At 44.9% G+C, this 23,324-nt stretch overlaps 2 protein-coding genes across 7 annotated transcripts in view; one reads left to right on the forward strand and one right to left on the reverse strand.

Annotated features, from left to right (window-relative positions):
- Positions 1-750: 750 nt before the first annotated feature.
- LOC135905854 (uncharacterized) overlaps positions 751-23,324 on the forward strand; it is a 210,523-nt gene continuing 187,949 nt past the window's right edge. For both annotated transcript variants that reach the window (XM_065436962.2, XM_065436963.2), the window contains exons 1-2: positions 751-874; positions 16,501-16,591. The gene's annotated coding sequence lies outside the window, so the exon portion shown is untranslated. The remainder of the gene's footprint in view (positions 875-16,500; positions 16,592-23,324) is intronic.
- The window catches only part of LOC135905855 (uncharacterized), a 163,623-nt gene continuing 161,859 nt past the window's right edge, over positions 21,561-23,324 (reverse strand). For all 5 annotated transcript variants that reach the window (XM_065436967.2, XM_065436966.2, XM_065436969.2 and 2 more), the window contains one exon: positions 21,561-21,927. In XM_065436967.2, coding sequence (XP_065293039.1) covers positions 21,884-21,927 — 44 coding nt within the window. In that variant the 3' untranslated portion in view covers positions 21,561-21,883. The remainder of the gene's footprint in view (positions 21,928-23,324) is intronic.

A 23,324-nucleotide genomic window follows, 5' to 3' on the forward strand; every position in this document is an offset into this window, starting at 1 on the left:
CTCAGTGAAAATCTTGTATTGATTAGATTAAGGCGTGTTTTACGTCATGAAGACATCACCATTTATCTCTGTATGCGTGAAAGCTTTCCGCCCGGAAACGTGAAGAACTACGTGAATAAGAAAATACGTAGAATTGTTTGCGCTTTTAGGCAGTTTCGTCCCTTTGTGCGGCAGACGCGACAAACTTCGATTCGGATGGACTGGCCCTCTGCAAAACAGGGCAGCTGTCGCTTCCCCTCCCCTTGTCCTCCACTGCCCTTCTCTGTCCCGCCACTTCCCCTAGCGGACCTTCGATTTCCTATGGACTCGCACTTCGCCACTCTTCTGTCAGGGTAGAGGCCAATCTTTGGTCCATTTTTTTTACCCATGTATGATTCACCCCTGTTTTGTTTAGGCTTCTCGAATGCATTTTTATTTTCGTCCCGAATGGCTGAATTTCTTTTTCTTTTCTTTTTTACGTGGTTTTATTGCACCACCCTGCTCGTTCGCTAAACGCCGCTGCCCTGCTGAGACAACATAGGTAAGGGGACGTGAACAGAAAGAGACAGCACGGTTCCTCTTTACTTTGTTTTCTGCTCAGAATTTGCTATCTCCATCGGCGGCGGCGTCTGCGCCGCTTTTACCTTCTGTCGTCTGCTTCGCTTCTATAGCACGTCGGCTGCGTAACTTTTGTCTCCACTCGCTTGCTTCGTTCTATAGTACGCCGTCTGCGTCGCTTCTGTAGTTTGTCGTTCGCATTGCGTTTTGCTCGTTTGTCGTGTGCTTCCACCGTGAGGCCTCGTCTGCAGTGGGCGATGGCGGGAAGCTTCGCCGGTGCGAGTAGGAATCAATTCGGAGCCCTCGGTGATTGGTTCGCCAGTTAAAACCCTGCCAGGTCAGTTCTTTTCTTCTTTTTTTCTTTGTGTCTTTTTTTTAATGTGCCGGTACTTCCCTAATGCCCGGGAATCGAAACCGGCTCTGCATAATGGCTTGGGTCTTCATCGCTAAGGCAATGAGTTCGACCGTTTTCGCTTTTCACCCGCCCTTCGCCATGCGGTGCCGAATGCGCTGATATGGGCCCTGCCTGTATTGGTGCGCCTCATAGACGAAGCCTCGCTATCTACTACTCCGTCTGGCGATTCTATCGAGATTCACAAGTCAATATATGTGAAGCATTTATTTATATGTTTTTGAATAATCATTTCAAGATGTGTATTACAGATGTAGAGAAAGGTAGTGCTTCAAAGTCTGACAACGCTTGTGCGTCCAAAAAATGCACTGTAGACAAAGAGCTAGATGGCGGTCCTATCGCATTAAATGTCGTCGTTCGAAACAGTTGTGCGGTTTCAATTTTATGAATGCGATGGAAGCAGAACGCAAATGCGAGAAAGGAGGTCGCGCTGAGCTCGGAACGACAGACGGAGCGATTCATACAGGGACACGAGAAAGTATTTAACATATGCCCAGCAAGAACCACGGCTGTTGCACAGACTTGGTGAAGTACATATTTTTCTTTAGTACAGCAGACGAAACCTGGTGGTGACTTAAACGACCAAACACAACGGTTTACTTTCCCTTCTAGAGCGGAGCGGAAACCTTTAATTTCGATGTATCTTATTCCATCTTTCTTAACTCATCAGTCAATTTTGACGCAAACTTCTATTTACATACTATGTCAAACTTCAGCATCTAATGACGTACTTAGCAAATATTTTCGTCTTTTTTAGAGCGCAGCTCTTTGGTGTCCGTTCCTGGGTTTCGCGTCGTCGTCGGCGTTGTCGTCGGCCTCGTAACCAGCTCCGCCCCCCTTTCATCCCCCCAGCGCTAGCAGCGACCGACTGATACCGCTGGATGCCGCTGACGCCGCTAGAGAGTCAAGATAACGTGACTGCATAGAACACCGTCGCCGCCATGCAGAAAGAGGAGGAAAGGGTCCCCCCCCCCCCCCCCCCCCTGTTCTTGTGTGGCGGATAGGGTGCTCTTCAGTTGCCGACGCGCCGGTTATTTCACGTAGGCCCCGGCACGTCGACGAATACGTGACCACCTTCCCACGGCTAGACCTGGTTCTTAGCGCTGCGGAAGCGAGGGTATCATATTGTTTGTGTCGGCATCGGCGGCGTTGTCCCTGAAACCAACTCCGCAGCTGGGGTTGACTCACTATCGGCGTCAGCGGCATCAGTCAGTCGCTGCTATCTCTTCCCTCCTCCCTTTATCGTGTTGTCCGCTTGCTGCGCGCGCTTCTGCCCCCATCGTTTGCCGCTGGGTGTACACGCCGCCCCCCTCCCCCCTCTTCCTGCGAGTCTCCGGTTGTCAAAGCGCCGGCTCGAACTTAATTCCTTTCTTAGCTCCTCCTCCAATGCAACCCCTGTGCGGTGGCAATCAGAGAGCCAGATCGGTGGCGGCGGATCTGTATATGTGCACCGCCCGAGCCGAAATTGCCGCTGCCGTTCGCCCTGTGTGGTGGCTATTTTGCTGCGCTCAAATTTCGCATTAGGAAGTAACGTAATCGTCGATAATTTTTTTTCTTTTCTTTCCGTATCCCCTTTATATTATCAGATTTCTTCCTGTCATACATTTCTGGCAGCAGATGTTGTGGCTCTGCTCATCGCTTGATCATATTGCTGCGCAGATAGCGCAACACTTATTTACAAGGTAAACACCAGAAGAAACTGCGAAAGAGACAAAGTTGGAGCATGCCAATTCGTCGCCGTCATTCTGGTCGTCTGACCAGCAGCACTGGCGCGACGATACGATAGTCAGCTCCCTATAGAGACGTCAACTGGCGTTGCAAAGGCGGCTTCGAAAGGGCAAGTGCTCAGAGTGAGCTTGTGGGCCCGTGAAAAACCGCAGCACGACGTGGCCGGTGTCGCACGTGCAGTGGCACTGGAGATTGAGGAGAGGTCCCGTCGGCGGATCCAGAAGGAGCAGGGAAGATGTGCTGTCAACTTTCGGGAGGCCAACGACGGTCGGAAGGACCCTGTCAGGCCGCAAACGCACGAAGGCACTTCAAGGCAACTCGTCCTCCGCTGCCGTCGCTCGGCAGACTAGAAATAAAACACAATAATAACTTCCCTTTGGCCTTCAGAAGAAATTCATTCATATTTAGCCTCTTTCATGCTTGAACAGCTAAAAACCTAGAAACAAGTGATTTTTCACGACGTGGAACTATTTTGTACTGACCACCATGCTTAATTTCCTTCTTACGTCATTAACTTCGATTGCCTCGAGACCCTCATGCTTTTGTTTTCAGTTATAATATACAGGGTGTCCACATAAAACCTTCCTGATTTCAAAATGAAATAAAAAAAAATAAATTATTATACCTAGAAACCTGCGGTTTGTGGCATCATGTAAAGCAATTCAAAAAGGTTTTCATTTATTTTTTCTAACCTCTTGCTCTGTTTCAGGTGCTGAATAAATCTCAAAAATGACAACACCTCAACCGTGTGCCCAATGTGTGATGTGGTACGCGGAAACGAAGTCACCCATTGGTGTCTGGTGGTTTCCGTACAAGTTCACGTCGAAAATTACGTTGGACTGCAATGTGTGACTTTGTTTCCACCTACTACACCACACATTAGGCTCTCTTGAGGTTCTGTCATTTTTTGTATGCATTCAGCACCTGAAACAAAACAAGAGGAATTGTTTCGAAAAAATTGCCACACATGATGCCACAAACCGCAGATTAGTATGTGTCATAGTTTTTTTTACATTCATTTTGAAATCAGGGAGATTTCGTGTGTGACACCGTGCACATCGTTCTTGTGTTCAACGTATTGTGTACAGTTTATATAAATGTGTTGCTTGTATAAATTTAACAGGATAGCTGTACGGTGCGTAGCTCGGTTTGTCTTTCTAGCATTGTGATATTTTTGTGTTAACTAATTGTTTTAGTATGTGACATGTCATATTATTTGCCTATGCTCGAATGTATCCCAAGTAGCCTTAGGCTGCGGATTCATTAATATTTATTTATTTATTTATTTATTTATTTATTTATTTATTTATTTATTTATTTATTTATTTATTTATTAGATACCTCCATCACCCATGCTGGCATTACAGCAGGGGGGATTACATAATAAAGGAAGGAACAAGTAATCACATACATAAAGCGTGATAAAACGCATCATTGTTTACAATATTAACAATGTCAGGCGAAAGAGCATTCCATTCTCTGATAGTCCGAACAAAAAAAGAATACCTAAAGACGTCACCCTTGAAAGGATACTCGCAGACTTTCAGCGCATGGTCGCATCTCAACGACGTATAAGTAGGCGACTTAATATATCTTTCTCTCTGAATCCCTGTTTTTGAATAATAAACAGCGTGGAAAAATTTCAACCTCAGGTTTTTTCGCCGGTCTTTTAATGCCTGCCACGATAATTTAATTTTACTTTCTGTCATACTTAATTTTCTACTATAGTCATTAAGAACAAACCTAGTTGCTATGTTCTGCACTCTTTCAAGCTGTTCTGTGAGATCGGCCGTGTACGGATCCCAACAAATACAACCGTAATCAAGTAAACTACGGACATAAGTGAAATACAATTGCTCTTTTAATTTATTCGGTATTTGACTGAAGTTACGGCGGAGGAAACGCAATGAACGTATTGCCTTATTTTTAATATGCGCAATGTGCCTGTTCAATCTTAAGTCAGACGTCATTAAAATTCCTAAATATTTGTATTCGTCAAGTTTCTTTACTGCCATATTACTCAAGGTATAAGTGCATGGCTCAAATGCGCGCTTCCTTGAAAAGGTGATGTGAACACATTTTTCAACATTTAGTGACATTTCCCACGTATTCCACCACGTTCCTATAAGGTCTAAGTCAGTCTGTAATAATGAATTGTCATTTGCGTTATCTCTGACTCTATAAATGACACAGTCATCTGCAAACATTCTAAATGAAGACGTAAGATCGCTTTCAGTATCATTAATAAAGAGTAGAAATAAAAGGGGACCTAAAACTGATCCCTGAGGAACACCTGAGGTAACTGGAACATATACAGAAGAAAAACCGTTGAGCACCACAAACTGCTCTCCTGCACGAAGATATTCGGCAATCCAAGCTATGACACTATTGTCCAATTTGTAGGCCTTAAGTTTTGAGATGAGAAGATCATGTGCAACGACATCAAAGGCTTTTTTTGAAATCTAGAAATATGCAGTCTATTATTTTGGTTTTGTCTATTGCCGAGGCCAGATCATGAAAGAGTTCTACTAACTGTGTAGAGCATGAAAAACCTTGTCGAAAACCATGTTGACTAGAGCTTAGAATATTGTGCTTAACTAAGTGCGACATGATTGAAGTATAAATTATGTGTCCCATTAACTTGCATGGGATACTTGTTAAAGATATCGGTCTGTAGTTTTCAACGGCACTTCTCGATCCGCCTTTGTGAATGGGTACAACCTGTGCCAGCTTCCAATCACACGGTAAACAAGACTCAGATAAACACTTTGTAAATAACCGAGAAAAGTAAAAACAGAATATTCCAGAACAGTTTTTAAGAATCGCTGCCGGAATATCATCAGGGCCACAAGCGGTCGTCGGCTTCATCTCCTGCAGTAATTTACGCAAACCTTCTACACCAAATATAACCTCAGGCATTTGTTTAATGTCCATTTGGCAGATCACATTAACACTACGAGAACGCCTTGGTCTAAATACTGACAAGAAAAAATCACTAAAAAGTTTCACTTTGTCTTCATCAGCGTCAATTATGGTTTCAGAGCTCTTTAAAGGGGGGATAGAATTGTTTTCTTTACCGTTGCACCTAACAAATCTCCAGAACTCTCTGGAATTTTTGAGCAACTTCACACCAAGGTTTTCGAAATACGTATGCTTGGCTTGCTCCGCGAGATTCTGAAAGCTTTTTTTCAAACATTTCAGTTCTAACCAAGTATTCGGGGACTTCGCTCTCCGAAACTTGAGATAAGCTCTCCTAATTTTTTGTATTAGCGTGCGCAGCTGGTGATTAAACCAAGGCTTATCCTTTTTCCGTTTAGATGAGATAACATGAGTAGGAACAAATGTATTGCGCAATTCAAACAGCTTGTCTTTAAACAGCTTCCATAACTCTTCAATGCTCAATTCATCAACTAATGCATCAAAGGTAGGAAAATATGACTCAAACGCCGAAATTATAGCCGCGATATCAGCCCTCTTATACACGTAAATCTTTCTGTGTTCCTTCTTCGGCACGGACACATATTGAACGTTTATATCAGCAGTAAAAACACAATGGTCACTTAAGCCGGGAAGTACATTCACATTTGTTAAAATGTTAGGGACATTACATAAGAGCAAATAAAGTACGTGACCTGTGCTGCCGCTCCGTGACGCATCACGAATGTACTGTTGAAACGAAAAATCACAGACGAGATCAAAAAAAGCAGAGTACACATGGCCAGTGACCGACGCTACCGGGTCATCGCACGACCAGTCTATACCCGGAAGATTAAAATCTCCCCCTAGTATTATGATATCGTTTCTCAAGCGTATCAAGGAAAGCAGATAGCTGAAGAAACTGGTCGTATGACGTTCCGGGGGGACGGTAATATGATCCAATAACTAGACTTTTCCCATTAGATAGCCTCACTTTGCAAAAAACAGACTCAAGATCGGCTTTAGAACCTTCCAGTGGAACACACGATAAGCTTGAGCGAACTAGAATAAATACCCCTCCCCCTCTTGCTCCTCGATCGCGTCTGAAACAATGATAGCCATCTGGAAAAACTTCAGAATTTAAATATGTCAGTGCAATGCATTTTGTAAAGTGTTTATTGTGAATAAAAATTAATCAATCGGTAATTCAGTCTGCGGGGTCCTCCGGTCCAGTGCCGAACAGTGTGGGCCCCCGTGCGACGCATCGCCGGCTGGCCACGAATGTGCACTGGGGTGAACTAACGGGCGATTTCTAGAGGTGAATTGTAATAATTAGAAGATGCACCACTGCCGGGTGAAACTTGACTTCTGTCCACTTTGTCTTTATATATGCTTTTGTGTGCCGGTGTATGTCATCTCCCTCTCTCTCTACCTCTTGTTGCCCTCGGGGGCGTCTCTGACTCTGTGCACTAGGCTTGTTCTTCGAACGGATTCCCATTAACCCGTGCCTCTGCTTTTCAGCGACAATGTCTTGTCTCGCTAGAAGAGAAAATTCTTATAAATACACACGTAAAAGCTGTGCCAAACAAGCAGAAATTATCATATACGTTGGTTTATAAAATAAAAAACTGCCAGGAATACTGCTTTTGTTTTATTAATGAGACATCGATCATATATGGTATAGAAATGGGAATGTTTGCCCTTGCAGCTGAAGGTGGGAGTAGATTTTAATGAAGAGAAAAGAGGAGAGGTTGGCCTGGAGGGCGTGTCTCTAGCCCGCTACTCCGCGCTGGAGAAAGGGGAAGTGGGAAATAGAGGGAAAGGTAGGTGCCAGGTGATTATGTTATGGTACAATGAGTTACTGTATACAACTTGTCCAAGATGCGGACCGCACTCTAGATACAATGCACGCAAGAGTAATCTTGTCCATACAAAAAGTTATCGCGCAAACGCATTTCGCATTGTCTGCACGTCTCACAGGTTCTAGAGGCGATCGTCTAAACCAGTTCCACGTAGAAAGTTCAAGATTGACTGCATGGCACGTTGGACATAGTCTACTTTTCTCCACATGCCTAAAATCTTTTCTTCCGAAAAGGGGCGGGAATGCAAGCAGTCAACACTAGACTTAAGTGTTCTTTGTTCGGCCGCATATTGAGGGTACATGCAAAGTACTATTGTCTTGGGAGTGTGACAGAAGCTACAGTCAGGGTCCCGTGCTTGTCCAATCTTGTGAAGGTATCGGTGAGTGTGCGCCACACCCAGCCGTAATCGATGGATAAGTGTTTCCTGGCCTCTCCGCAGCCGAACTGGAAACAGGAATCGTAAACCACCCTCAAGTCTATGGAGTTGGTCTTGCTGATGTTTCGGATTGTCCCATTGTGGCGCCATAGAGGTTTTGATGGAGTTATGAAGCAAGACGTTGATGTCACATCGAGATAAAATAATTGTTTTAATGTTTCAGTCAGTGTGCGCCTTTTTTGCTTCCGCGTCAGCCTGTTCATTTCCAGCTATTCGACAATGGCTAGTAATCCACTGCAGCACGATGGTATGCCTGGATCGAGACGTTTCAGCTAGCAGAGACATCATATCATAAACCAGTTGACGATATGCGGTTCTGTGACTCATATAATTGCTAATGAGTTGCAGTGCTGGTTTTGAGTCACAGAACATTGTCCACTTCTCGAGGCTTTGTTGCAGTATGCAGCGAATTGCTTCTCGAACGCCGGTCAACTCAGCTGCTGTAATAATAATAATAATATTTGGGGTTTTACGTGCCAAAACCACTTTCTGATTATGAGGCACGCCGTAGTGGAGGACTCCGGAAATTTTGACCACCTGGGGTTCTTTAACGTGCACCTAAATCTAAGCACACGGGTGTTTTCGCATTTCGCCCCCATCGAAATGCGGCCGCCGTGGCCGGGATTCGATCCCGCGACCTCGTGCTCAGCAGCCCAACACCATAGCCACTGAGCAACCACGGCGGGTTTCAGCTGCTGTAGGCGACGTTGTGTCATATCTTGTGCGATCCCCATTCCAGGTACCGTGTAAGCCGCCGCGGAGAAGGTGTGTGTCACAGAACCATCTGCAAAAACATGTTCGGTATATCCAAACATGTAAGCAATGTAAGGTAACGCGAAATGCTTGAGCCCAACAAGCGGCATATTTTATTCCATCGATCGAGAGTCTCACTGCTGGCTTTTCTATTGTCCAGAGTGGAACTTCTGGTATGTCATGTGGTTCGAAGCCCGACGGCAATAAGTCTTGCTGCGACAACACGGCTTCTGAGTAGGCGGCGACAGGCCGTATGCTTGTGACGTTCGTCAGTGGATGATTCCTGTGTCTACTCAGTAGCCTTAGATGCACTGCCTCATGTTACAGATCAACTCGATCTGGGCACGCGCGTGCCTCTGCAATAGTGCCCCAAGTAGACGCACATGGTGGTAGTTCAAGGAAAATTCTCAGTGCGCGAGCTTGAGCACATTTAAGTGTGCGTACAGCAATTGTACTAACCCCAGAAAGTACAAACGCACTGTAGCGGAGGTCGCCAACAAAACGTACCTGTTAGAGCTGCAGAAGAGATGGTTTGGATGGCCCCCACGATTTTCCAGGCATACGTCGAATTGTTTGAGTAAAGCTGTTGAGCTTTTTGCCTGATGCAGAGATGTGCTTCGACCAAGATAGGTCGCGGTCGATGATGACTCCGAGAAACTTGTAGTGGGTTGCTGAGGGTATAAACTTCTTATCAGTCAGAACGAGGAAGCAGGCCATTGACATCCGTGTGAATGCCATAGTTACACTTTCTGTCGGTGAGAGCTGCAGTACTCGGCTGTTAAGGTATGTCGACGTTATTGACACCGCACGCTGAAGGTTCGTTTGCATTTGAAAGCGTGTTAAGCTCGTCGTCCACATATAGATGTCATCTGCGTACACAGAGAAAGAGGCTGGGCTTGCGAGTTCTTTGACGAGTCCAACGAGAACAACATTAAATAATGTTGGGCTCAGTACACCTCCTTGAGGCACTCCAAGATAGATGGGGTGGTTCCTGGTTTCACCGTCTAGAGTTGTTATCAATATCATGCTCTTTTAAAGATAGCTGGCTATCCACTGATGCATACGTCCCCCGATACCGTATTCTTCAAGGCCATTTAAAATTGCAGCGCGTAGAACACTAAAATCACCTTTAATATCAAGGACGAAAGCAGCCGACAATCGACGATGACGTTCCTGATGTTCAATATTTGTTACTAGGTCAATAACGCTGTCGATTGACGACCAACCCTTTGGGAAACCTGTCATTGCGCCTGGATACATGTTACGCTTCTCCAAAAACCACCGTAAGAAGAGGACGGTCGGAATCCCATCGATTATTACCCCTGCCACAGAAGGAGCCGACCTGAAAAAAGTAAATTCCATTGTTCTGTCTACAGAAATTGAAAAAATTCTTGGCGCATCGCCAGTTAGGAGCCGATTTACTGCTCAGGGAGCCCTGCTTCTAGATGTACACACAGAGGAGCACGTGAATTCCGTTCTCAGCTGCAAGTCAATCTCAGGGACTGCAATCTCAGCACGAGTGCCCAATTCGTACCTACAAAACACGTGCATTATTAGAGGAGTACCGAAGTGGTACACTGACGAGGAACTGTTGGTATACCTAAAGCCACAAGGTGTTTACCATGCAAGGAGAGTTACGCGACGCGTTCAAATTTCCAAATCTGATTGGGAGTCCAGGCGAACCAGCTCCGTGGATCCTACGTTCGCTCCAAATAAAGACCGTCCAGAGAAGATCAACTTCTGCTTCACAAGACACGAGCCCATTGACTACCTTGAGACACCACTTGGGTGCTTAAGGTGTCAGCGCTGTGGACATGTGGCCAAGTACTGCCGTGGTGAGCAGCGGTGTAAGAGATGTGGGTGGAGGACCACACGATTTCAAAACATGCGCGTGCAGCGAGAACTTTCTATGTGCAAACTGTAGTGATGGTCATCCAGCTAGTTATAGCAAGTGTCCTACGCGGGCAGCGGCAATAAAGCATAAGAAAACGTTTATCTTGGGGCCAACAGGAAAGGATGAGAAAAATACGACGAAGAAAAAGAGAAAGTCACAGAGAGTCAGACGAAATCAAATGGAGCTCAAAGAGTGAAACTGATTTTCCAAGCCTGGAGCCTCCTACGGGAATCCAGGACACAGTGGTGCCATCGCGCAGCGGACTGGCTAAAGCAGTCAAATCAACGAACAGAGGCCCCGTAGACGAGAAGACTGCTGAACAACCGGAACAGCGAAGTTACGTGTCTGCACTGCAGCGGCCCCAATCGCGTTGCGCTGATAAAACACCACAGGAGGACTGTCAGCAGATGCTACGTGCTCCCTTCAAGGCCTTGCGATCACACATAGAGAAGATGCCGGCGAGCTCGATGAAGGAAATGCTCGAAGTAGTCCTGGCTCTCGAGTCAGTGATTCCAAGCTCTGCCTATTTTTAGAGCACCTAACAATATGGATGCGGTCAGGACACAATGTTCACCATCTCGTCCACAGGTGCCACTTATTATGCAATGGAACTGTGCGGGTCTTGCGTGCCATTTACCTGAACTGTCGCTTTTCTTACGCAACATGGCTGTGCCTATATTGGCCCTGTCCGAGGCTGGTCCTCCAAGTTCCAGATCAATTGCTGGTTATGTCGAACATGAAAACCAAAGTATTCCGACATTTCCGAATGAAAGCGCCAAGTTATATATGAGACGTGAAATACCACATTAGGTTCTACCAGTTCAAGACCTTTGCGGCAGTGCTTTGGAAGTCACTGCTGTACAAGTGCGGCTGGGAAACCGAAGCCTCAGGGTGGCCTTCGTATATGTGAGCTCTTGCCTGAAGGTCTCGATGGGAGAAATCATAAGAGAACTCTACAGCCGCTGCGCAGCTCCGAGGATTATATGTGGGGATTTTAACAAGCACCATACTCTCTGGGGCGACAAGGTGAGTGATGCACGTGGAAAGGAAATTGTTAGTCCTTTAAGCACCGAGGGACTCTGCGTGGCAAATGACAAACAGCCAACGTTTTTTCGACCACCGGCCTCCTATAGTGTCATTGACTTGACGTTACATTCAATGGACATCCTCGCATCGTCAACGACTAGCAAAGATAGAATGGGCAGTGATAATTTTCCTGTCTTCGTTAACATTGCTGGATATAGAACCAATGGCCGAAGATCCTGTCCTGTGACGCCTTGGGATACGTAAAGGGACGGCCTAAGCGAATCATCTGGAGACCTGTTCGCGGACATGCTACGTAGTAAGAGATTGGCTACCACTGAGCTAAGGTTCCCCGACCACTTCCCCGCTCCGGATCTAAAGCTCAAAAATCCATGCGCTGCCCGTAGAAGAGCGGAACGGAGGCTGATGAGGACGAAGGGCGACCCACCAATATAACAGGATTAACGCAGTGGTTCGACGTTATACAAGAAAACTAAGAAGAGATCAATGGGCATCATTTTTTGCAGGCCTATTGGTCTTCACGACAGTTCCAAGGATATGGTGGGTCGTTAATAACATTGCGGGAAACTTTCGACCAAACAAGCCATTTGAAGCCCTAGCATTGAAGTTAGGCAAGACACTCGCTCGTCTTGCGAATGCCTTCGCTGAAATTTACACTTCCGGCAGGTCAGCCGGCACAACCAACCCGCCTCCGCCCCTATCGTCGTCTCTAATGGATGCTCCTTTCACACTCAGAGAGCTGGAACTAGCTATGAGCAGCCTCCGACGTCGCTGTGCGGTGGGACCTAACCTTATCAGTAATCAGACGCTGACTAACCTACCGGTTGAAAGACGACGTGATTTACTGGCATTTTTTAACCGAATCTGGGCCAGTGGGGCTGTCCCACATTTATGGAAGGTAGCATGGGTAGTACCGGTTTTGAAGCCTGGAAAGAATTCTGCAGCTCTGGACTCATTACAGACCGGTATCACTGACCTCGTGTGCAGCGAAGCTAGTGGAGAAGATGGCGTGCACAATACTCACTTGGTATGTCGAGCATGGTCGAAAACTACCATTGTGCATGACTGGGTTTCGGCAGCGTCTAAGCGCTCAAGACAATGTGCTGGACCTACTAAGCCACATAGAACATTACAGAGCGGATGGCCTGTCGACACTTGCTCTTTTCATGGATGTTTCTAAGGCTTACGACTACGTGTCTCAAAGAGCCATCATCAGCCAGTTACAATTTATAGGCGTAACGGGTCATCTCTTGCACTTCATGCGTACGTTCATCAATGATCGTCGCATCAGAGTTCGTCTCGGCGACACCTTGAGTGATGAAATACGTATATTTCGCGCCGTGCCACAGGGGAGTGTTTTATCTCCCTTATTACTTAACATTGCCATGAGTAGCCTCCCAAGAGTACTAAACCATCGAACCCCAGTGAAGATATCCATATATGCCGATGATATCTGCATATGGGTCTCCGGCTACCAGCATCGCCGCCTCGCACGGATAGCCCAGGGAGAAGTAAAAGCCATTCAGGGCCACTTGGCAACGATTGGATTATCATTATCAGCAGAGAAATAATCATTCGTACTATTTCCTGGAGTGAAAATAAAATCTACATGCTTGACGCTGAATTTGGATGGATACCAGATTCGACAAGTCACCAAAGACCGATTTCTGGGCGTTACCTTAGACCACAGGCTACTCTGGCGCCGCGGTGTTGACCACGTTGTGGCGGCATCGTCACCCAAGCTACATGTGCTTAAGCGAGTCGCTGCATACGCTGGGGCAACCACCCGACGTCGATGCTACGGCTACATACAGCGTTGGTTACCAGTCGAATCCTGTATCAGCTACCTCTGATGTCACCCTCAGACAGCCAATACGAGCGCTTAGAAGCCATCCACAGAAAAGGTATCCGACTTTGCTTTGGAGTCCCTCAGCCAGCGTCAAACGAGAAAGTGCTCTACGAAGCTGAGTCACGCCCTCTACGACTTCAGGCTTACCAGGCGTTCATGATGCAGCTACTACGATTGAGTGAGTCTACGCCCGGTAGAGCCCTCTTACGATGTACAGGTAACAGGCCGCACTCACATTGTTATGCAGCACTGAACACGCTTCGTGTATTAGGATTGCGCTGTTCGAGACAGAGGCAAAGGATAGAACCACCCTGGACATTCGAGGACATCACATGCAACTTAAGTTTACCAGAATTGCAATCAAAGAGCTGCATTCTATCTGCAGAAGCCAAGTCATTAGTCCTGGAACACCTGAACACGACTTACCCGAATCACCTACAAGTATACACAGATGGCTCTGTCAAGGCAGACGAAGACCGCTGCGCAGCTGCATTCTATATTCCCTCTCTAAGATATACGTGGTCTGGCCGTCTGGACTGTATAGCCTCGTCGACAGTTGTGGAAGGCGTAGCAATAGCTTCTGCACTGCGCAAACTAAATACTTTGCCTCCGCAGAATGTGGTTGCCCTTAAGGACTCAAAGGCCGCATTACAAGTACACCGTGGTTTGCCATCCCTCAAGTTCGTACGCAAATCACTAGCCATCGTGAAAGAACTCAACAACAAAGGCTTCACAGTAAAATTTCAGTGTATTCCCTCCCACATTGGTATCTCAGGAAACGAAAAAGCTGATGCGCTTGCATACGCAGCGCTCTATCATCCTCCCAAGATCAAGGCTCCAAAGAGTAATCAAGTGCAAAAATCTGACATTCGAAATCACATTGCGTCGCTTTGGATTCCACCGCATAGGCCCTGCGTAACCAAGAGATTGCACCGAGAGGAAGCCTCGCTTCTATGTCGAATAAGGACAGGGTCTGCTAATACACCGGCCTGGTTATTTAAAACGGGGCGAATCAATTCTCCGAACTGTACAGCATGCAACGAGACAGGAGACATTGAGTATTTTTTATGGTCCTGCCAGCAATTTCAAGATGAGACATCCTCCTGAAGAATCTGAAAACAAAGACCTTCCGCATGCGCGCCTGCAGCACCTTATTATTCCCGAGGGATTTCCTCTGTTTTCCTCGAATATTTGTGACCCTACTACCCCAAGGATGGTGGTGCGCGTTGAAGTTACCCACAATTTTATGAGGTCCTTGGCTGGAGTCAAGAACAAGTATCAGGTGTCCAGAGTCAAATCTTCCTTTGGGAGAAATATAGCCACCAATGATCGAGATTGTTCGGTGCTTTAGCTTCAGTGTCATAGAAACGTACTCGTTGCTATTATGCACCAGAACTTGGTTTAGCGAATACGTGAGGTCACATCGCACGCACAGTAAAGCTTTGCTAGGATTTCCACTTGTCTCAGACTCGAGTTGTTCGTATCCAGAGAGTCTAAATGGCGATGTCATATTCGACTCGCATTTACCAATAAGTGGAAATTGATGCTTGAGCACTCTCTGTTTAAAATATCCTATAGGCGACTCCGCAGACTTCATGCGTTCCACTGATATATTACGGCACAGCTTATCCTTTCCTGCAGTGATAACCTTGAAGTTGATGATGCCATGGGGTTTGCTAGCTTTTATATAGCAGTATGCACTCGTTCTAGGACGTCGAGAATTTAGAGCACAGCGTTGGCAAAGGGCGTCTTAACTCCTATAAGCAGCAATCGCAAGCAACGAACTGACTGTACAAGCATTGGCTTGATTTGCCCATCCGACGATGAAGGTTCATTTTCATGCTGGCGTTCCGGCTGCACTTCTGTACTTCGAGATGGAAGGCCATATAGTAGTGTCCTCGGTTTTCAGAACAGTAGACGTGGCTAAAGGTGGTCCTGCCGTTTGAGGAATAGCAGGAGCGCGCGACGACTTTTCAGGGAGTACAGGTTGTCGATGCTGATCACCTTCTGCGATTACGTGAGCGCCTCTGGCGGCGGTGTACCTTGGTAGCCACTTCTCTCTGTGTAGATCGATCTTATACCATTTTCCTTAACACGGACATTTAAGCCTTTAATTTTGGACAATCCTTCGACTTTGCCGCGTGTGGCCCATCGCACTTAGGGCATTTCAAGTCAGAGCCAGCATACGTCAACTCATCGTAATCACCACCACAGCGGGGACATGTCGTCTCGTTCACGCGCACAGCACTTACGTGCCCGAGTTTCTGGCATTTACGGCACTGTAATGGCCTAGGGACGTATTGACGGACAGTATGGAATGCCTCACATAACCTACTTTTACATGTGCTGGTAAGTTGTCTCCCTCAAAAATGAGCTTTATGCACCTGGACTTTCCAAGGCGGTGTATGTCTGCGGTATGGGCAGTTCAGGAGATTAGCGTTGGTAGATCGCCATTATCAATATCTGTATCTACATCGTAGATCCCACCGGCGGTGGTTCTGCTTCCATGTACGATGAATGAGCGAACAAGTAGGCCATAGTTTCAAAGTGGCGGCGCCAACATTGTTCTGACTTTACGTATCTCTCGTTATCGCGGTTAAAGAAACGCACACACGCACACACACAGAGCTCAACTCCTAGTAAAGTAGACGGCGAAATGCTTTGTTTTTCTTTTATTTTTCCTCCTTGCCGAGTCCAAGCAACTGAAATGTGCGCAATTTTGTAGAAAGGGCTTGAAAATGAGAGATTGTATGTCTTTATTTTCTGTTGTCCTTGCTTAATACTGTGCTGTAACGGCGACGCAGCGATGCTTGCCCGCTCAACCCTCGTGTCCAGTTTGCGTAGCCAGCTGCCGGCCATCTTTTGCCCCGGCCCGTTATTCCTCCTCCTCATCATCGTTCCTAATTTTCTCTTTGCTTTTGTGCAAAGGCCTCTCTCCTAGGGAATGCGAGAAGCGCGCAAGCATGAACGCACCGCCGTAGCGTTGTTGCTATGAGCGCTTCTTTATTCGCTACTTTTAGATGCAGAGTTTCTTCATCATCTCGTAGGCTTCTTTGCCTTTGTTTTCAGGTTGGTTCAACTAAGCCTTCCGAGCAGCATCCACACTCTGTCATGCGACTTCCGAAAGGTTGACCAAATTGCCTCTGGCCGTTGACGAACGGTAAGTTCGATTACTATGCTCTAAGAACGAAAAAAAGCGTGGGAGAAAGTAATAAATAAGGTCAAAATGGTTAACCTAATGAAAAACGAACAGTTTTCTACCCCTGCCATAGAGAAGGAAAACTGAGAAATAGAAATAGGTGTGTGTTGTCATCGGTCGAGTGCGTCGTCGAGCAGTAGCTAAAATATTTGCATGCCGCTGCTGATGGAGATGAATGAACCAAAAGGCATCGCTTCGTATATTGCACCTAATCATTCTGAACTGTTGTTTTACCACATAACTGTGCTCTAGTTTGTGTGTCGTCTGCGAATGTAGTCTCTTTCACTGGCCCATTCCTTCAACCTGCTTCTAAGGAAGAGAGACATGCTGGCTTTAATAACAAGCTGAATATGTTGTTAATCACATCGCGTGCTCCATACTCTAGGTGCAGTGCTATAAATATGGTATGCACAGAGACTACACGCACACCAAAGACAACCACAGACACAAAGCAAAGCTATTCACAAAATTTCGTAGGACCCGACGTGGTTGCTTAGTGGCTATGGTGCTGTGCTGGCAAGCACGAAGTCGCGGGATCGAATCCCGGCCACGGCGGCCGCACTTGGATGGGGGTGAAATGCGAAAACCCCCGAGGTACTTAGATTTAGGTGCACGTTAAAGAACCCCAGGTGGTCTAAATTTCCGCAGTGCCTCGTAACGGCGCGCCGCATAATAACAAAGTGGTTTTGGCACGTAAGACCCCATAATTTAATTTAATTATAAGTTCGTAGGGCAGCCAAATTAACAAAGCCTAGTTAACCTCAATCCCTACCATTATTGCCTGCCCTCTGGCTCTCTTGCTCCCCACGCACCACTCACTTCTCTATTTTTCGCATGACTGCAAACTGTGCTGTTGAAGGGAGAAGAACAGTAGCATTGATGTGAAAGGGAAGCTCAACTTGCGCCTCCAGTGGCAGTATACGTGACTGCATAGCCACGTGTGTGCAGGCTATCTTTCCCGTCATCAGCATCCGCCATAGCGCTCTTTCCCCGGTGCAGTTTGCTAAAATTAGTTGTCACAGGCCGACTTGTTTGCCTTGCTACAGATAAATTATCTGCCTTGTCTCCCTGAGTTCACTTGCTCGCTGGAGTTCCAGCATTTTTATTTTATTTTACTGTCATTCTCCCGCTGGTTAAAAGCTTACCTTTGTTTTTGTTTTTAACGAAAATATATCTTTCTTTTTTATTCGGTTATTGATAGATGCAATAGTGTGCTATCATATGGGTATACACCAATAATTGCGGCCACAGACTGTCACGGTCATCTGTAGTGTTCGTCACGCGTTAGCTATTTATTTAGTATAAAACTAAGTAAACTGATGAAGAGGACTCTGCAGTAGGCACACGCCCTCATTCTTGCCGCAAAATGCTTATTGCCATCTGGGCACTACACATAAACTTTGATTACGCCTTCCCATCGTAGAATGGTACTCTGGACAGAGGATCACAACAAGCGATTTTTTCGTTTGTTCTTCTACTACTGCTATTTGGTGAAGGAACACCCATTACTGTTCACCGTATATTCATGACTATCTGAGGCTACTTTGTTTATTCCTTCTTTGTATTGTCCTTTATGTATATTATAAGGATAAATATTCTTTTAGTTTCCCTGCTGCTGGTGAAGCACGATTTGGCGCCATACTTAAAGCACAGACGAATAAAGTGATGCCATGTCTCACGACTGAGTTTCTATGTTTGAAAACGTCTTGATTGTGTCTTTTCGAAAGGGTCATTTCACTTTGGGCAATTCATCCTCCACCGGAATGGAATGTGAAATTAGGCATGTCAGCGTTGTGTACCTAGGTGGTACTGAGGTGGTGCACCACCCGATGGCGATGGGGCTACCGTCTTCACTGGAAATCTGAAAAGTATACCCGCATGGAAATCAGGATCCTGGGTCAAGCTTAAAGGGCCAGTCGTGTCTCAGTGGGTTTTGGGGGGAATCGTTATAGATATGTGTTCAATTTTTCGACAGTATTGTTGCCACCTGCCCACAGCGTTCGAAAATGATGCAGTGGCATAATATGTGTCGTGTAGTGTCGCAGATCGGCTTGCAGAAATAGTCTTCAATTTCTACAAAAGCCTAAGGAGATGGTGTGCGCGGGCCGTGTCACTTTGGAAGCGGCTAGCGATCGCGTGTTGGGTTCGATTGAATGACGGAGGCGGTGCCCAGAAATAATAATAATAATAATAATAATAATAATAATCTTTATTTTCATCGGGATGATGGAAGAGGTTGTGGGTAAAAGCTGCTCATAAATAGCTTGACAAAAAGCCCACAGCCCCCTTCTACAGGGCAACAACAGCAAAGCAGTGAAAGACACACGCAAGTACACATACAATCTCTTCGTAATTTGGCAGAGACAAAAATAACAGGATCATAGAAACAAAGAAAATGGAACAACAATCAATACAATAAGTGCAGAGGGTCTAAAGCTGTACAATAAACACAGGATTAAGTATGCACATTATAGGAATACAGGTGGAGTTACTAAGAATGTGTGCAGTGAATCTGTCGTAATTCCCATTTAGATAGTTTAAGTAGGTCAGTCCCGGATTTTTTGCAGTTGTTTAATAGAGTTGGAAGTGTGAAGGATAATTTTTACATTGTGTGATTGGTTCTAGGAGTTGGTACAATCCACTCCTCTTTATGACGGGTAGTGTAAAACACAGTGCTCTTTTTCAGTAATGACAACTCATGCAGATATTTAAGATGATTTTTTAGTTCGCGCTGGAATGCAAGCGCTAGCTTATAATTGTAAAGATTGAATACTGGTATTATGCATGCTTTGGAGAAAAGACCTTGCGAGTGACTGTTGCATGGTAGATTAAAAAGTACTCTGATAAGCTTTTTTTGAAGTATAAAGATCCTTTGCAAATTTTTATACGTGGTTGTGCCCCAGACCAAGAAACAGTAATTAAGATGACAGAAAAATAGGGAATTATAAAGCAGGATCTTTACTTGATACGGGAGATATGATCTGTAATGGGAAATAATGCCTACTGCTCGAGCTAACTTAGTTAGAACAGCATCAATGTGACTATCCCATAGCATGTTCTGAGAAAATGTAACACCCAGAATTTTAATATTATTTGTGATTTCTATTGGTGCGCCCCCATAACTTAAGCTTACATGAGAATTTAGCTGCCTCAATTTAGTTCTAAATATTACAGCTTTCGTCTTATTAACGTTTATGTTCAGATGGTTTACTACTGACCACGTTTTAAGCTTAGTAAGGAGAGAATTCGCATCATTGTGTAAGATATGACAGTCTGGAGCAGATAGAAATACACTAGCGTCGTCGGCATACAAAACAAATTTAGGATTAGTAGAGGGGTTAGTGAGATCATTTATGTAAATGTTAAAGAGAAGCGGACCAAAAATGCTGTCCTGAGGAACACCTTTAACTATAGATTTTAAATCAGAACGATACGTTTCGATTTGAACGAACTGCTGTCGAAAACTGAGATATGATTTAATAAGTTCAAGAAAATGACCTCGGATTCCATACATTTCCAGTGTCTTCAGCAAAGTTAAGTGATGAATACAATCAAATGCTTTAGAAAAGTCGACATAAGTACCTAGTACACAGTCCTTTTTTCCAAATTCAGACAAAATAAATTGCTTCTGTTCCAGCAAAGCTAATTCGGTCGATTTGTTCTTCCTAAATCCATATTGAGCATCTGAAATAATTTGTGTAAATCAAAGAACGAGCAAAGCTGATAATGGATAAGCTTCTCCAAGCCTTTGGAAAATATGGGTAAGACAGAGATGGGTCGGTAATTATTCATATCATTAGGATCACCCTTTTTGAAGAGCATAGTTACTTTAGCGATTTGCATTCGCTTTGGAAAGCATGCACTTGCTAGGCAAAGGTTAAAAATATGGGTTAAATATGGACATAAGATATCCAACACATATTTCACCGGGCGTGTCTGAATTCCTTCAGCGTCGCAACTTGAACTATTATTTAAAGAAGAAAAAACTGAGGTAACTTGATCCTCTATCACAGGGCTTAGAAAAGCAGATGAATTATTTCTAGCGGGCATAAAATTGTGAAAATCTACAAGTATACCTTGATCAGAATAATGAAGTAAATACTGATTAAAGGAATCTGCAAGGGCGCAGCCAGACACTTCACAGTCATTTATTGACAGCTTCTCGATTCTAGGTGAAAGTTTCGTGCGTTTAAAAACAGTGTTCAACTTTTTCCATACGAGGTCACTTTTCTTTAGGTAGCTATGGAATTCAGAGTAAATGTAACTAGATCTGCTTTTTTTAACCTCCTTGTTTAATTTATTTCGACACGCCTTGAATTGCTTTGAGATATCAGGATCTTTTGTTTGAATAAACTGATGGTAAAGCATATTTTTTTCATTGATTTTTCGGCGCAATTCTGGAGTTATCCAAGGTTTGCGGATTTTTTTACCTAGCTTAAAAGTTTTCATTGGAAAATGTCGCTTGTAAACCTGCAGGAACTGGTTGATAAATTTTTCATACCCTTCGTCGGCATTTTTTATCTTCATTACTGCCTTCTTGTGGAATTCATTTTCTCTCGAGCATGTGCCAAAGGAGATCTTCCTCTACGTCACAACATTTCTGTACTCCTTGGCACCGGCGCTCGCTTTCATCAGCCCATTGACGACTCACCCACGCCTACAACGTTATTATTCTTTGCACATAATAAAAAATCCTTTTATTGCCACCGCATTAAAACAATGCAAAAGTCTAAAAGTTAAGCGAACTATAAATACTTCGTTTAGGGCAATACAATGGACACAAGAAAGGCGACAGGACAAGGCGCTATTGCGCTATGTATTGCGCTAAACGAAGTATTTATGAATCCGCACCAACTAGACCGGCAACGCATTAAGGGTAGTAAGACATCGCTAGGTAATCAATATGCATTGTGGGCAATGTTCACGAAGAAATAGTTATTCGGAAATTAGGGGCCCCAAGTACCTGATTTCTAGATAAAGATACCTAGATAAGCCGAGTATTTGGAAAATAAGCCTCCTAAATTTTAACGTATATGTAGCAACGTTAAATTGGGGTCTGCCATCCAACCTTTTATCTAAAACTGCGGCTCACTTCATACCGACCGCGTCATCGCTTTGCATACGTACGGTGTATGTCACTTCTTATGAGTATTGCAATTCGTTGTTTCTCCTACGTTCCCCGGACAGTCATAGATCACGTGCTTTGACTCGCGTTCATGTGAGGCCAAGTGTAAATTTTGCTGTTTAGCTGTGTCAGTAAGCCCCGCAGTCCCATATCTCTGGCATTCCACGAGCATCTGCAAAGAGAAAAATTAATCAGTAAGAATAAGCCAAAAGAGGAGCAAGGAACAGGCCATTCAGAGGCCTGCTGAAGGCCACGCGAAACAAAAGCGAGCACAAATCAGAGGTAGCAACCCGCGTGTACGGTAGAGCTCTGCCCCCTAGACGCTAGCGAAGTCACTCTTTCGCACAGTTGCTAGCAGATGGCGCCACGTTCCAGCAGTTTGTAGCACCCAAAAGCAAGGGATGCTCGCTCTAACGCAGCAGATGTGTGCCACCCTCAGCGAGCCAGGCGCGTCTGCGTTACGAAAAATAATTTTTCTAAAAAGTGGCAGGAAGGAGGGGAAAGGGAGAAGCGCTCCCGTTTTAGTTAGGGAAGATTCTCTACGCTGATCCCCGTTGCCTCTTTCCTCCTGTGGAACTTTTCCCTCGTTTCCCTCACCGCCGCTTCCTGCCTGCGCCATTCATTCAGCTCTACCGCAGGGGCGCGTCAGCTTTGCTCCTTGAGGAACAGCGTCGCAGTTTTTGTTAATTAAGCCGCCTGGTTCTTTCAGCACCTTCGTTGGGCAGTTATGCTTGCGCCGCCACGAGTGTAGAATATTACATTACTTAAGAAAAGCCTGAACTGTACGTGCCATTAGCCTGTTGCCGGCATGGGTAGAGACAATTGGCTCAACACAACAACAACAACAACAACAACAACCGCGCTTTAGTGAGTTCCAATTATTCATTGGATGACCAAATTCTGTCGCCCGCTATCTGTGTAAATTTGCTGCCCACCTAAATGATGCTATTAAATGTACAAATTGTCGAATTGTTGCAATCGCAACACTATTTTCAGAAAATTATCTTTTGGACTCCTAGGAGAAGACGGTCATGGGGCAATTTAGAACAAGGAGCCTTAAAACGTTGCAGCACAATTTAAGAGAAGGCTTTGCTCTGTCCCTCGATATTCGACAACAATGTGAAACGCGCATTTTTTTTTATGCAGTGGATATATTTACTTGAAATAAGCTTGTTGCTGTTAAAAGGAAGATTCTGATTGTAGGGACTGATCTTCGTTAAATTCAACCTCCTCAGAAGTACATTATTAAGTTAGCAGATACCAGCATAACAATATTAATATTAATATTGATTAATGTTACTAATGATTATAAACTACAGCTTTATAACAGAACGAAACTTCTAAAATTAACAGAAGTAAGACATACACGTTGCAGTACAGTTATTGCTGTCTATGGTATCATTTATTTATTATATTTAAGGACATGCTGTTGCCTGTAAGTCACGTCTGCTGCTCCAAGATAATTCTTCTGAAAACGAAGAACATAAAGCGACGAATACAGAGAGAAAGAAAAAAAAAGAACGGAGACACCAGTTCCGAAAAAAAAAACAGAGAAAACAAAGAGGAAGG

This window comes from Dermacentor albipictus, chromosome 8, assembly GCF_038994185.2.
Source record: "Dermacentor albipictus isolate Rhodes 1998 colony chromosome 8, USDA_Dalb.pri_finalv2, whole genome shotgun sequence".
Taxonomy (NCBI): Eukaryota; Metazoa; Arthropoda; class Arachnida; order Ixodida; family Ixodidae; genus Dermacentor; species Dermacentor albipictus.